Source organism: Maniola hyperantus, chromosome 28, assembly GCF_902806685.2.
Source record: "Maniola hyperantus chromosome 28, iAphHyp1.2, whole genome shotgun sequence".
Classification (NCBI taxonomy): Eukaryota; Metazoa; Arthropoda; class Insecta; order Lepidoptera; family Nymphalidae; genus Maniola; species Maniola hyperantus.
In genome coordinates, this window is record NC_048563.1 from 3,526,599 (window position 1) to 3,539,587 (window position 12,989).

Consider the following 12,989-nt stretch of genomic DNA (forward strand, 5'->3'; position numbering starts at 1 on the left):
TTAGTAAAGCTACTCGATCATAGATGGCGCTGTATTAAAGCATGTCAGCGCTCTCTATTATTTGCTTTAAAATTGCTAAAATTAATAGTATCAAAAGTTACAACTAGATGGCGGTAAATTTTTTACTTTTCTTAAGGTTGGTACACATGAAAATTCAAAAGCTACACAGATCTGTCGCTAGCTAGAATCAGCAGAATTCAAACACGAGCATGGAAGTATTAAAGGTTTTTGGAGAAAAAATAAGCTCTTTTTTATTCAAGAATCCATTTCTACCAAGAGGACAGATTTTCATTTTCAGATTACAGAGAAAATATCTCTAGCTTAATAATTAACAAAGAAAAGAAATTTGTTCTCACTTGATTATAATATTAATTATCATTTTCCGAATTTTTCCTTTACTCGTGGACCTACCTATACCCGCCAAATTTTATGATTCTAGGTCAACAGGACAGGGCAGGTCAATCTTGATGAGCACGACAGAGAGACAGACAGACAGACAGACAAGGAAATGATCCTATTAAGGTAAAGGGTTCCTTTTTCCTTTTGAGGTTATGGCACCCTAGAAATTGAAATAATACTCAGTTTAGGTAACTAAAGTTATTTATTTATTTAAACTCAACATCACATTATAAAATTGTTTTACAAGTTTATCTCTTATAATATTTATATGATCAATTATATTATTCAGTACTTATACAGTACGCGGCCGAAAGTAATGTACATCGGCCTTTAGAATGACATTTCGACTTCGTAGAGCGTTGTCTCTGTCACTCATACATAATGACGACCGAGTCTTCCGAGAGTGCTCTATAAATCTGCTGTCTCCTTCTAAAGGTTACTTTCGGCCGCGTACTGTACTCGTTTATCAAATATTTGAAAAGAGCAACCGCCGAGTTTCTTGCTGGGTCTTCTCGGTAGGAAAGGCATTCCGAACCAGTAGTAGATGCATCCGGCTATACGAAAGTACTTGTAAAAGTTTATTCGAATAAAAAATATTTTTATTTATTTATTTATTTATTTATCAACTGATAATTTAACCTAAAGCCGCGTACTGTTTCAAGAATTAAGCATAATTACGTCAATTTAATAAAAATACTGAATAATACAATTCAAAATCCATCTTTTTTTGTATAATTCATGTGTATAGTGCGTAAATTTTTAGAAAGGAATCGCCATATTTGTTTTGTGTCAACTGTCATATACAGTGCGACAAGGGTCTTTTGGCACTTGAATGACATTGACAGGGGGGCGCTGTTGGAGAACAAAGGCTTAGAATATTCAAACAAGAACAAAGGGGACACTTGATGGCAACGTTAGTTCCGATTTTCGCCACACGTCAAGACAGCCTTGTCGCACTGTACGTACTTTTGACATGACAGTTGACACATAGAGCAAATATGGCGAGTCCTTCCTCAAAATTTACGCATTATAAATCTGATTGTTAACAAATAACTAGGTACTTAAATAATCATAATATGGACATAACAAAATACACAATTAATTAGACTTATAGTTATTTTGGTGCCCTTTTTAAATTTTCTTTTCTGTTATCGTTACAGTTCCTGCAATTCACGAAGGCGAGTGGACTTTACTTGTGGTTACGTCGGATACACGGGCATTGCGTAAGTGTGCGTGCATGTCGGACCAATCAGTCGCGAGCAAGCGCTGTCAAACGCACACATTCAGTGTACCTTACTTATACCGATACGACTTAAACACAAGCACGAGCCACTCGCCTTCGTGAATTGCAAGAACTGTACTTAGTTATTACAAGTTACATAATATATTCGATATTGGAAAAGTGTATTTTTTCCCCTTAAACAATATAAGACTCCAAACTAAGAAGGGTAAGTCATTTCTATCCTGGGAGAGAAGTTAGTATAGGGCTCTCTTTGTCACTTAATCCCACATAAATGACAAAGACAAAAATCTCAGTGGGCGTTAACCATTTTGAGTGACCAACCAATCACAAACGAAACTACTTCGAATTGAATTTCAAATGTTTTTTTTTAAAACAGGTCCTTTAATAGAGTAGCACGGAAAACATAGGTTCGTTTGTGATTGGTTGGTCACTCAAAATGGTTAACGCCCACTGACTTTTTGTCTTTGTCTTTTGTATGGGATTAGGTACGTAACAGAGGCTTCTCTCCGTGGACAGAGGACGTCCCAATATGGCGAGCACGATCTCCCTTTCTCAGTTTGGACGCGTTTTACAAAAATTGGTCTCTTATTTTGAAAAGTTTTTTAAAAATGTTAACAATATAATAAAAATAAGTAGGGTATTGAATACTGTAACTAACCTAACAGTTCTTGTTAAATTGTTTAATAATAAATCCTAAATTAAAATCAAGGAGTATGATTTTTAACCATTTATATACACAAAAAAACTTAGCTTTAAAAAAGCACAATGGCATCTTCTCGTTGCGTAAGTAGGTCACTGAAATGGATGTATACAAGTACGCTGGAAGAGGTGTGCTATAAAAAAATACAGATATTTTTTATGCCGAATCGAAGCCTTCACAAGCGTATAATGCCTACAAAATAAGTTCTCACGCGGCATTTTAACTTTGTGTCAACTATCATGTCAAAAGTACGATTTTAGTCCTTACTAGCTTATGCTCGCGACTTCGTTCGCGTGAACTACACAAATGTCATTTCAAACCCCTATTTCATCCCCTTAGGGGTTGAATTTTCAAAAATCCTTTCTTAGCGGATGCCTACGTCATAATAGCTATCTGCATGTCAAATTTCAGCTTGATCCGTCCAGTAGTTTAAGCTGTGCGTTGATAGATCAGTCAGTCAGTCAGTCAGCTTTTCCTTTTATATATTTAGACTAGCTTATGCTCGCGACTTCGTCCGCGCGGACTACAAAAATTTCAAACCCCTACTTTACCCCCTTACGTGTTGAATTTTCAAAAATCCTTTCTTAGCGGATGCCTACGTCACAATAGCTATCTGCATGCCAAATTTCAGCCCGATCCGTCCAGTAATTTGAGCTGTGCGTTGATAGATCAGTCAGTCAGTCAGTCAGTCAGTCAGTCAGTCAGTCACCTTTTCCTTTTATATATATAGATTTTAAAGGTGATCCGTTTTTTTGACATGGCAATTGACAAAAAGTTAAATTTGCGCGTGAGAACTCTTTTTGTACGAACTATACCGGGAATTAGAATTGACTCTTTGTGTCAAATGGTCTTCATGTTGACAGATGTCTCACATCACTAACATTTAGTTCCGACCACGCTCACATGACACTTACTGCGCTGCCAGCGCCGAAATGGCGAAAATCAAGTTGCTTCAAATATAGATCGGCAATCGCGGACCCAGTGTACTTGTACAGTAGAGGTCAGTGACGCAGGTATACAATATAAATAAATTTAACATTTTGACTGAATTCTTATACAAAAACTGTCAAAACATCTAATTCGTCGAAGTTTATTAGGCGATCGAAAAGTCGTCGCTTTAAATATATATTTTTCTGTTGTTTTTTAAAATGTAGGTGTAGACATAATGTAAATTGTTTATATCATGTTTTTCTTAAATATACATAGTTCATTTTTTTTTTAAATACTTTGAATATCATCTGGTAATAGTATAAATATCTCGCGTAGATAAAAAAAACTTCTATAAGTTAACAGGATTCTAATGAATGTAATAAACTGAAATACTAACTGAATACTAGATTTCTAATATTTTGAAAATCGGGTATTTATGTATATGGGGTGAAACAAGTACTTCTTAATTTTTGCCCAAATATACAAATACCAATTTTCATAAATATACATCATGTACAACTAATTAACCGTGCGGTAATATTTTTATTGCCCAAGGGTGGTAAGAAGACTTTATAGTTTTAATATCGGTGAAGAGCCACTTTATGAGCATATGTATTGTAAAATGTTTTAATTCTTTTTCGCAGTAGAATCTGCTTTCCGAACCGGTGATGGTACAGTCATGACATATCATAAGTTGCACAAGCTGTTCTACGTGAGATAAATAAATTCATTTTCAAATAAATTAATTTTCATTTTCAATTAATTTTCATAAATTCGTTTTACCTGTGCGAGAGATTCTTTATTAACTTTATGTACATATAAATCTTTTTTGGTCTTTACGTATGTATAACGTAATGGCTATCAAAACAGTGAATATTTTGTTTGTCTGTCTTTTCCACCGGTGTCACTGCCCCTCCTTTTTAATTTTAAGGTCGAGGACGCAATCTGTAATAAATATAAGTAATATACAAAAAGAAAGAGAACCAGAGCGACCAGGACCGACGACGTATAGTACGCGACAGGTCGAAATGGCGGGGTATGAGGCGGGGGGACGCCCCGCACACCCGCATTTCACCCACGCTATCCTGCACCGGGTTAGCGCGGGATAGCGTGCGCATATAAATTTGTATTTTCAAGAATCCTTTCTTAGCGGATGTCTTCGTCATAATAGTGTGCATGCCTCAGCCCGATCCGTCCAGTTAGAGCTGTTCGTTGATAGATCAGTCAGTCAGTTAATCGAACCATTATTTATACGTACCATTGCTATCGTCATAGTAAGCGATCCGCCTGGGCGCCAACTGTTTCCTGCCATGTGCCCTCCTCTCTTTGACGCACAGGTTCAACACTCCGTCGGGGTCCTCCTGTATTTTGGCATCCCCCACTTTGTCGATAAATACAGTCTTAGCGCAGATACGCTTCTCCTTCTCCTGGAATACATAAGAGAATTATTTATAAATACCAGTTATTTATTACACTAGTGCGTAAAGTTGATAATTAAAATTGATGTTCAAATTTTAATACCAGAGCTATAGGCTTTAAATAGCTTTACAGTAGCAGTATTTTATTTTACTTACTTACCTTAAACATATGGTTAACACTCTGTTGGACCAACTTCTCTATCCGGCATTCAAACACATTCTTATCTATTTGACTATCAAATATTTTCTTATCTATTTGGCTGTTGAATATGTTTCTATCTATCTCTCTGTCTATCGGTGATTTGGGTGGGGCGGTTTTGATGTGGTTTTGATTATGGTTTTGGTTGTGGTTGTGAGATTCGTGTAGTCTGTCTGGTTCGATGTCCGGTACCGTTGTAGGGTCTGAGCGCTCTTGGAGAACCTGAAAAACAAATTTTCACATCATCATCATCAACGGCGGCTCATTGCAGAGCGCGGGCCTGCTCCCAGTATGAAAAGAAGTTGTTTGGCCATAGCCCACCACGCTGGCCAAGTGCGAATTGGCAGACTTCACACACCTTTGAGAACAATATGGAGAACTCTGAGGCATGCAAATGAGTCCGAAAAGTTTTAAAGATATGTGACTATTGGTGAACCCCCAACCTTTCAAATAGGAGGCAGAGGTCTTAACCACTAAACTATTACGGTTCCACATGTACATTTCTCTAAAATGTTGGATAAAAGTATTACCTTCATACACCGTGCGGTAATATGTTATTATAGCACAAGTGCGGTAATATGTTGCTATAGCTCAAGTGCGCTAATATGTTATTGTAGCATAAGTGCGGTAATATTTTACTATAGCACAAGTGCGGTAATGTGACCTCATTCAAATGCAACAACTGTCACGACATGCCGGCCTGTATATGTGGCCTATGAGGCCTGTAAGACCATCGTAGGTATACTTTTCGATTCACATGACCAAGTGAGCCTGTTCTCCTTTACCTTTGTAACATGGCTCCGCAGAGTAGCGAAGCTATTCCGTAGCTGTGTCCTGGTGTGGACCAAGGAGCGGCGCTCGCTCAGCGCGTCGGCACGACACGCGCGCACTGCACGCAACTCGCGCGCCAGCTGACGCAAGTGTTCCACGCTTCGACGACGACTGTTCTGTGATGCTAGCTGGAAACAAACATTAACTGATTTCATTACGTAGGTATTACTCTATCCGCGTCAAATTCTTCACTAAATGTGAACTCTGAAAAAAAATCTTCCCGGGATAAATAGGCTGTTATTCTCCATGTCTCTAACTATCATCATGATCATAGAGCAGAAACAAAGAGGAGATGTTGTATTAAGATTTCCCTATGAAATATCGAGTGACATTTTGCGGGGTGAGGGGTTGTGAAACGCCGCCCACTTCTCAATTTTCCATCTGCGGGTTAGTAGCAATACTACTCGCTTAGCGACCTAACATCGATATATTGATGTCACTACATAGTTCAGCTATCTCACACTAGATGTCAATAATCTAGAACTATTTTAATAATTACGTATAAAATTACTTACAAATGAAATGTGATACCATTCATAGCATCAGAACGTCTGTCTGAATAACTTTGACACGATAAAACACAACACTTCATCCTTTTGTTCTTAAAAACGCGAAAACACACCGATAATACGAGTCTCAATATATGTGAACCTGACGAACGCAGACAGCATACTAACTAAGGCCCCGCCCACAGTGATGACGTCAGGACCTAGTTGAAAATCACAGTGCACAGTTGCTTAGGCCAACTCCTCTTTGTTTCTGCTCTATGATCATGATCAACCCATCGCCGGCTCACTACAGAGCACAGGTCTCCTCTCAGAGTGAGAATGTTTTTGGCCATAGTCTACCAGGCTGGCCATATGCGAATTGGTAGACTTCACACACCTTTGAGAACATTATGGAGAACTCTCAGGCGCGCAGGTTTCCTCACGTTTTCCTTCATCGTTAAAGCAAGTGACATTTAATTACTTAAAACTCGATCGAACCCCACCTCCGATTAGAAGGCGGACGTCCTAACCACCAGGCTATCACAGCTCATGTAGTGACTTTTATTACATCGCTATCAAAACTGTAAAGTAGCCTATTACCGTACAAGTGTGATATTTTTATTTTTTATTTTTATTTTGTTTATTTGAAAGTAATCAACAGCGTAAATACATAATTATTATTTAAATTTAAATCTAGGTATAACAGAAGGCCAAAAGAGATTACTTAAAATTATAATTAAACTATTTTAACAGAATAGAGTTAGAATAAATGTAGGTATATACAATAATAAAATAAAATTACAACAGTGTGTGTATGATTGTATGTGTGTGTGTATGCGTGTGTGAGTGTGTGCTTATGAGTATGTGTGAGCGTGTGTGCATGTGTGTGTGTGTGTAAATGGGAGTGTATGATTGCATGCATATTTAGATGTTAGCTACTTTTTTTTTGTTTTACGATGATAAAAAATATAACCGTGCCGTTGGCGAGCTATAGATTTTTTTTATCACTTTAGGATCAAATTAAGACACTATTCAGAAAAGGGTAAAATACCTATTATTATGTTTAAAAAAAAATATTATTGGCATTGGGAGAGGATGTAAAGGATGATGAATAAGTACAACTAAGATAGAACAGATATTCATGTTATTATCGCATGTGGTTGACCACGATATATGATAGCCTGTACATAGCGACAGTAGCCTAGCCATAGAGATTAGCTACCGGGTTTGAATGACGTTTCTGTTTCGTAGCTTTAGTTTTAAGTTCGCGTAAAAATTATCACCACTATATCTTCACCTGACAAATGCAACAACCGACCATCAAAAAGTGTAATTTATTATCTACTAGCTGATGCCCGCGACTTCGGCCCGCATGGATTTAGGTTCTTTAAAAATCCCGTGGGAACTCTTTAATTTTACGGGATAAGAAGTATGTCTATGTCCTTCCCCGTGATGTAAGCTAACTCTGTACCAAATTTCATACAAAACGGTTGAACTGTTGGGCCGTGAAAAGCTAGCAGAGAGGCAGCCGTAGAAGTATTAGTATGGATTAGTTGGATAAACCATTTTGACCTTATGACTTTTGTCGTACTGTACCCAACAGTTGCCAACGGGACCCTTTTACTAAGCCTCCACTGTCCATCCGTCTGTCTGTCAGCGGGTGGTATCTCGTGAACCGTAATAGGTAAAGAGTTGAAACTTTCACAGAATGTGTACTTCTATTGCCGCTATAACAACAAATACCTTTGCCGCCATGAAATTAAAAAATTAAAAAGTGTTATTAAATTTGTTCTACAATGGCGCTGATTCTGTTGTTTTTCACTTAACTAAATTTAGAGTATCTGCGTCCTTTTCTTTTTAATATTGCTAAAAAAGGACGGAACATGAATTTTACATTTAAAGACTAAATGTTAGTGCACGCTACAAACGAATTGCTCGCGACTGGCAGCTAAAGTCACGAGGTTTGACGGCTCTAAATTAAACTTAAAATTCAAGAACCAAATTACAACGATGTTTTCTCCACTGAATTGACATTGGCGGAATTATTGCGGACCACAAAACCGCAGTACAAAGAGCCATAGACAAGAAAAGAAGAAAATTGACAAACTATGTCTGTCCTTTTCACATAACATTAGTAAGAGAATGTGAATGCTTTAAAATTTAGTTGTGCTCAGAATCAGTACCAAGATATGGAACCATTCGAGTGCAAGTGCGACTCGCACTTGACCTGTTTTTTTCATGAGCCTACTTTTAATAGATTCTGTAAACTTGGGTGTAACATCAAACAAACTATACAATACAGCCAGATAACTGAGAGTCTGAGAAATCCGCAATGTTATGTGTATTGGCCTCTTGTATTACATTACATTCTCGTCTCATGTTACTGTGTGGCGAGTGACGATGCAGTATCCGTGAGAACATGTTAGCTATAGCCGCGATATAGCATGTTAGATATCACTATATCTTTTTTTTTTTTTTTTTTCCTTATTGTTGAGTGCCAATAAGCTACTCAATTATATTACGATCTAGCCTAATGTATGACCAATAAGTAATTTTATTTTAACCTAAACTTATAAATTATCTTATATACTAAGAAATTGTCCACTGACGCATCTTAGTCTTTCTTGATTTGAGATATGACACTTTGTTCACATGTTCTTTCAGCACTTACACTATGTACACTATCACTAATCACTATACACTAACTCAAAAGGTTTGGTCCTTTTTAGTCTTCTCACTGTCTCCGTTACGTCAAGCAGCTGGATTGCTTCAACGTTAACGTGGTGGTGAAGCCTATAGTCGTGGGCTTTGGCAGATTTGGTGATAACTTTATGGACGTATTCAATTTGAAGGTCCCTATGAATATCATCATTTCTGATGTACCAGGGTGCATTTACAATATTCCTGAGTACTTTGTTTTGGAACCTAGATATCACTATATCTAATATGTTACATTATATATAACACTTTATAAATATCCGCGATATTATATCGAGATTGGGGTATGAGGCGGGAGGACGCCCCGCAACACCCGCAAGTCCCCCGCGCTCGCCCGCACCGTATAACCAGAGTGAACTAGAGTGAAGCCACTCTCGGTTTGATCCTGAATCGGCATCAGCGAAAGCTGTTTAGTCTATCAGTACCCTTATAAATGTGAAAGTGTGTTTGTTAGTTGGTTTGTCCTTCAATCGCGTCGCAACAGAACAACGTGATTTTTTGCATGGGTATAGTTTAAGACCTGGAGAGTGACACAGGTTACTTTTTATCCCGGAAAATCAAAGATTCCCACTATTTTAATAAACCTAAATCCACGCGTACGAATGTGGTATGTCTGTCTGTCTGTCTTATAGCACAAGTAAAGATCCAAAAAATCCAAAAACTGTGATTGATAGACATCGAAGTGACCCTATGAGGGTGTTTGTGCACTAATTCGTATTCGTTTTCGTAAAAATACGATTCGAAGTGGCCGAAACACAAAACGTACGTCTAGTACCCGGCAGGAAATATTACATCGACCTTTAGGAAGAGATAGCACTATAGATTTCGTAGAGCGTTGTCTCTGTCGTTGAGACCGACAAAACATCATATAGGTATGAGTGACAGAGACTATACTCTACAAAGCCGAAATGTCATTCTAAAGGTCGATGTACATTACTTACTGCTGCATACTGTACCTCCTAAACTGTCATATGAATACTCACTCTATTCTTAATCCGTCTCCGCAGCATCTTCAAGAAGGAGAGGTCATCTTCACCAAGATTCAGTTCGTGAACTCGTTGCGTGTATTTGCATGTCGATAGCCCTGCTACCTCCTCAACTGTCATGCCTATGCCGCGCGCTGAAATAAACAAACGGTCAAGTACGAGTCGGACTTGAGCACCTTGAGTACCTTGATTTTCCGGGACAAAAAGTAGCCTATGTCTTTCCCCGGGATCCAAGCTATTAATGTATCAAATTTCGTCGGAATCAGTTGAATGGATGGGCCGGGAAAGGCAATTAGACAGAAAGACAGACAGACAGACACACTTTCGCATTTATAATATCAGTATGGATAATTAATGACAGAAATTATTAATAATAGAAGAATTAATAATAATAGAAAAACTTTAAAATTATGTACTCTGCTACTGATTTAAAATTATAAATTGGAAGTTGGTATAATATCAACTACTTACATAAATAAATAACATAGATAGTCGAAATAGGGCACTTGTTTCGCAACATACACATTACGAAACAATGCAAGTAAGTAATTTAATACTCCATAACATACCGTCCAAGTAATATTCACCAGGGAACAAGAACACAAACAAACACAAAGTAAAATCAAAAACTTAACAAGTATTTTTGCGTCATACCTGTTGATTCTGAGAACTAGGGTGTCTCGAATTTCATTCCCAAAACTACATTTAAAACACCTACCGTCCAATATTTCCTGGTCCAATTGGTAAGAAGGGACGTTCTTCACGAAATCATCCATTCTTCATGATTCTCAACCGATTTAAAACACTTTTATTTATTAAAACTTGCACTGGCCAAACTTCTCGGACGATAGGTTATGTCAATCTGTCAATGTCAAAATCTCAAAATAAGAGCAAAATAAAATTATTGCATAGAGTATAAAGTACAATTATTGTGATTGTCAAATATTTGTCAAATCGTGATTTTGTTTGTGTTGCTACAATGAAAAATGAAGAAGTGAAAAGTAAAGGTAAACGCACATCGTAATCATCGTCATTTCAGAATAATTATTGAACAATTAGATGATGCCCGTGATTTCGTCTGCATGGATTTAGGTTTTGAAAATCCCGTGAGAGCTCTTTGATTTTCCGGGATAAAAAGTAGCCTATGTCCTTCTCTGTACCAAAATCTAAATATTTAAATGAATAATTTGGTATTTTCTTATTCCAGTGCCTATATTGTCATGCAGCTTTTGAAGCGGCTGGTAATTTGTATCAGTTTAAAAGAATTCCTTTTGGTATGCCGTGTAACTAATGTAGGAACTATCACTGTATCAAGTTTTCAAAGAACAATAGATTGGATTATAAGGTAGGAGAATTTGAAAGGAACATTTGCTTATGATGATATCACTATAGTTATATGGTAAATCAGTAGAAGAACATGATAAAAATGTAGAAAATTTTATGAAGGTGTGACGAAGCGAGTCTTCTAGCGTGGCAAATTAAAAAAAACATAAAACTCTAGGGTCTATATTTCTGTGCAAAAAAGGGTATAAAAATTTCGTCATTGTTTCGTAGTAAAATTAATATATATTTCAAAAATAAGTAGTCCGCGGCGGGAGAAGTGCTTGCCACTGGCAGCACTGGTCAAGTGTCAAAATAAATAAAATATTTTTTTAAAAAGAGAAACGCTGGTGCAGGCTGGGTACGCGTTGTCTTGTCTTTTCCTTTGTTTTCGGTGTTTTATTGTATTTTAGAGGCCTTTAGGTGCTATTATTTTGTTGGTAAGTAAAAATTATTATTTCATAAACATATTTGTTAAAATACTCCCGTAAAAAACTATTATTTTCATACCTTAGTATTTTGACACAACATGTGGTGCTTTTACAAAGTACAAATGAACCGGCATAATTTGAATTTTGGAACAAAAAATGTTCGGTAAACGAGTTTTGGGCAAATTGACCTTGATTTATTTTGTTTCCATAAAACAAAGCCATGTTATTTTTATATTTAAACTAGATGATGCCCGCGACTTCGTCTGCGTGGATTTAGTTTGATTTTTCGGGATAAAAAGTAGCCTATGTGCTGCCCCGAGATGTAAGCTATCTCTGTACCAATTTTGTCAAAATTGGTTGAACGGATGGGCGGTAAAAGGTTAGCAGCAGACAGTCACACTTTCGCATTTATAATATTAGTATGGATTATCACAGATCCATCTGTTTCATTCTTTGAACAAAAAATTCCTCACCATGTGAAAGGAATCTAAGTAGGTATATAAAAGGAAAAGGTGACTGACTGATCTATCAACGCACAGGTCAGACTACTGGACGGATCGGGCTGAAATTTGGCATGCAGATAGATATTATGACGTAGGCATCCGCTAAGAAAGGATTTTTGAAAATTCAACTCCTAAGGGGGTGAAATAGGGGTTTGAAATTTGTGTAGTCCACGCGGATGAGGTCACGAGCATAAGCTAGTTCATACATATATGTAGGAACATATTTAAGCTGTCAGAACGGAAAAGATGCTTGCTTTCTGCATTGTACTGCTCATTTATGAGGTATATCTTGACCACTTCCATGAACCTCCTGGCACATCAAATCCAGTTCCAGAGAAAGCTGAAGATCGAAATAATCTTCAACTTTTTCGTAATTTGTGCATGAGTGAACATGAGTTCACTAAAGCTGGGTTCTTTGACTCTTAGAAAACTATTGCTACTCCGCCCGGCTTAGCTTGAGTGTTTTTTGTTTAATAGACTAGGCAGCTTTCACTGATGCGTCTATATCAGAAGTGCTTCGAGTTTTCCAAATGTTTGTCCAATCTATTCTTGAACTGGTTAACAGAACTTGACATAACCATGTGGTTATATCAAGTTCTGTATACCTTAGGCAATTTATTCCATATGTGAACAACTCTGTTGGTCAGAAAGTGTTTTAATGGATTTGACGATGGCAGTTGATATTGTAGTTTCATATCATGTCCCCTAAATCTAGGATGAAATTTTGAAAATTAACAAGGGGCTAGTGTTTCCAAAAAGTGGTAGGTCTTAATATTATCATAAGTGGCACAGGCTTTCCTACATGAAATAAAATAAATTCAAT

General features: G+C 37.2%; 2 protein-coding genes across 2 annotated transcripts in view; one reads left to right on the forward strand and one right to left on the reverse strand.

The window, feature by feature from the left end:
* Positions 1 to 582: 582 nt before the first annotated feature.
* Positions 583 to 10,765, reverse strand: LOC117995180 (transcription regulator protein BACH2-like). The gene is made up of 6 exons (XM_034983183.2): positions 10,631 to 10,765; positions 9,910 to 10,046; positions 5,675 to 5,848; positions 4,851 to 5,111; positions 4,531 to 4,699; positions 583 to 4,217 (listed from the first exon to the last, which is right to left on the reverse strand). The coding sequence occupies exons 1-6, from the start codon at positions 10,686 to 10,688 to the stop codon at positions 4,177 to 4,179; spliced, it is 840 nt and encodes a 279-aa protein (XP_034839074.1). The 5' UTR covers positions 10,689 to 10,765; the 3' UTR covers positions 583 to 4,176.
* Positions 10,766 to 11,576: 811 nt separating this feature from the next.
* Positions 11,577 to 12,989, forward strand: part of LOC117994948 (uncharacterized) — a 42,536-nt gene continuing 41,123 nt past the window's right edge. The window contains exon 1 of the mRNA XM_069508472.1: positions 11,577 to 11,672. The gene's annotated coding sequence lies outside the window, so the exon portion shown is untranslated. The remainder of the gene's footprint in view (positions 11,673 to 12,989) is intronic.

Coding starts and splice junctions, on each gene's coding strand:
- LOC117995180 (XM_034983183.2), bottom strand. CDS start 10,688: ATGGATGATTTCGTGAAGAACGTCCCTTCTTACCAATTGGACCAGGAA. Junction 4,700..4,850: donor GTGTTAACCATATGTTTAAG/GTAAGTAAGTAA, acceptor TATGTATTCCAG/GAGAAGGAGAAGCGTATCTG. Junction 4,218..4,530: donor TTACTATGACGATAGCAATG/GTACGTATAAAT, acceptor TATTTATTACAG/ATTGCGTCCTCGACCTTAAA.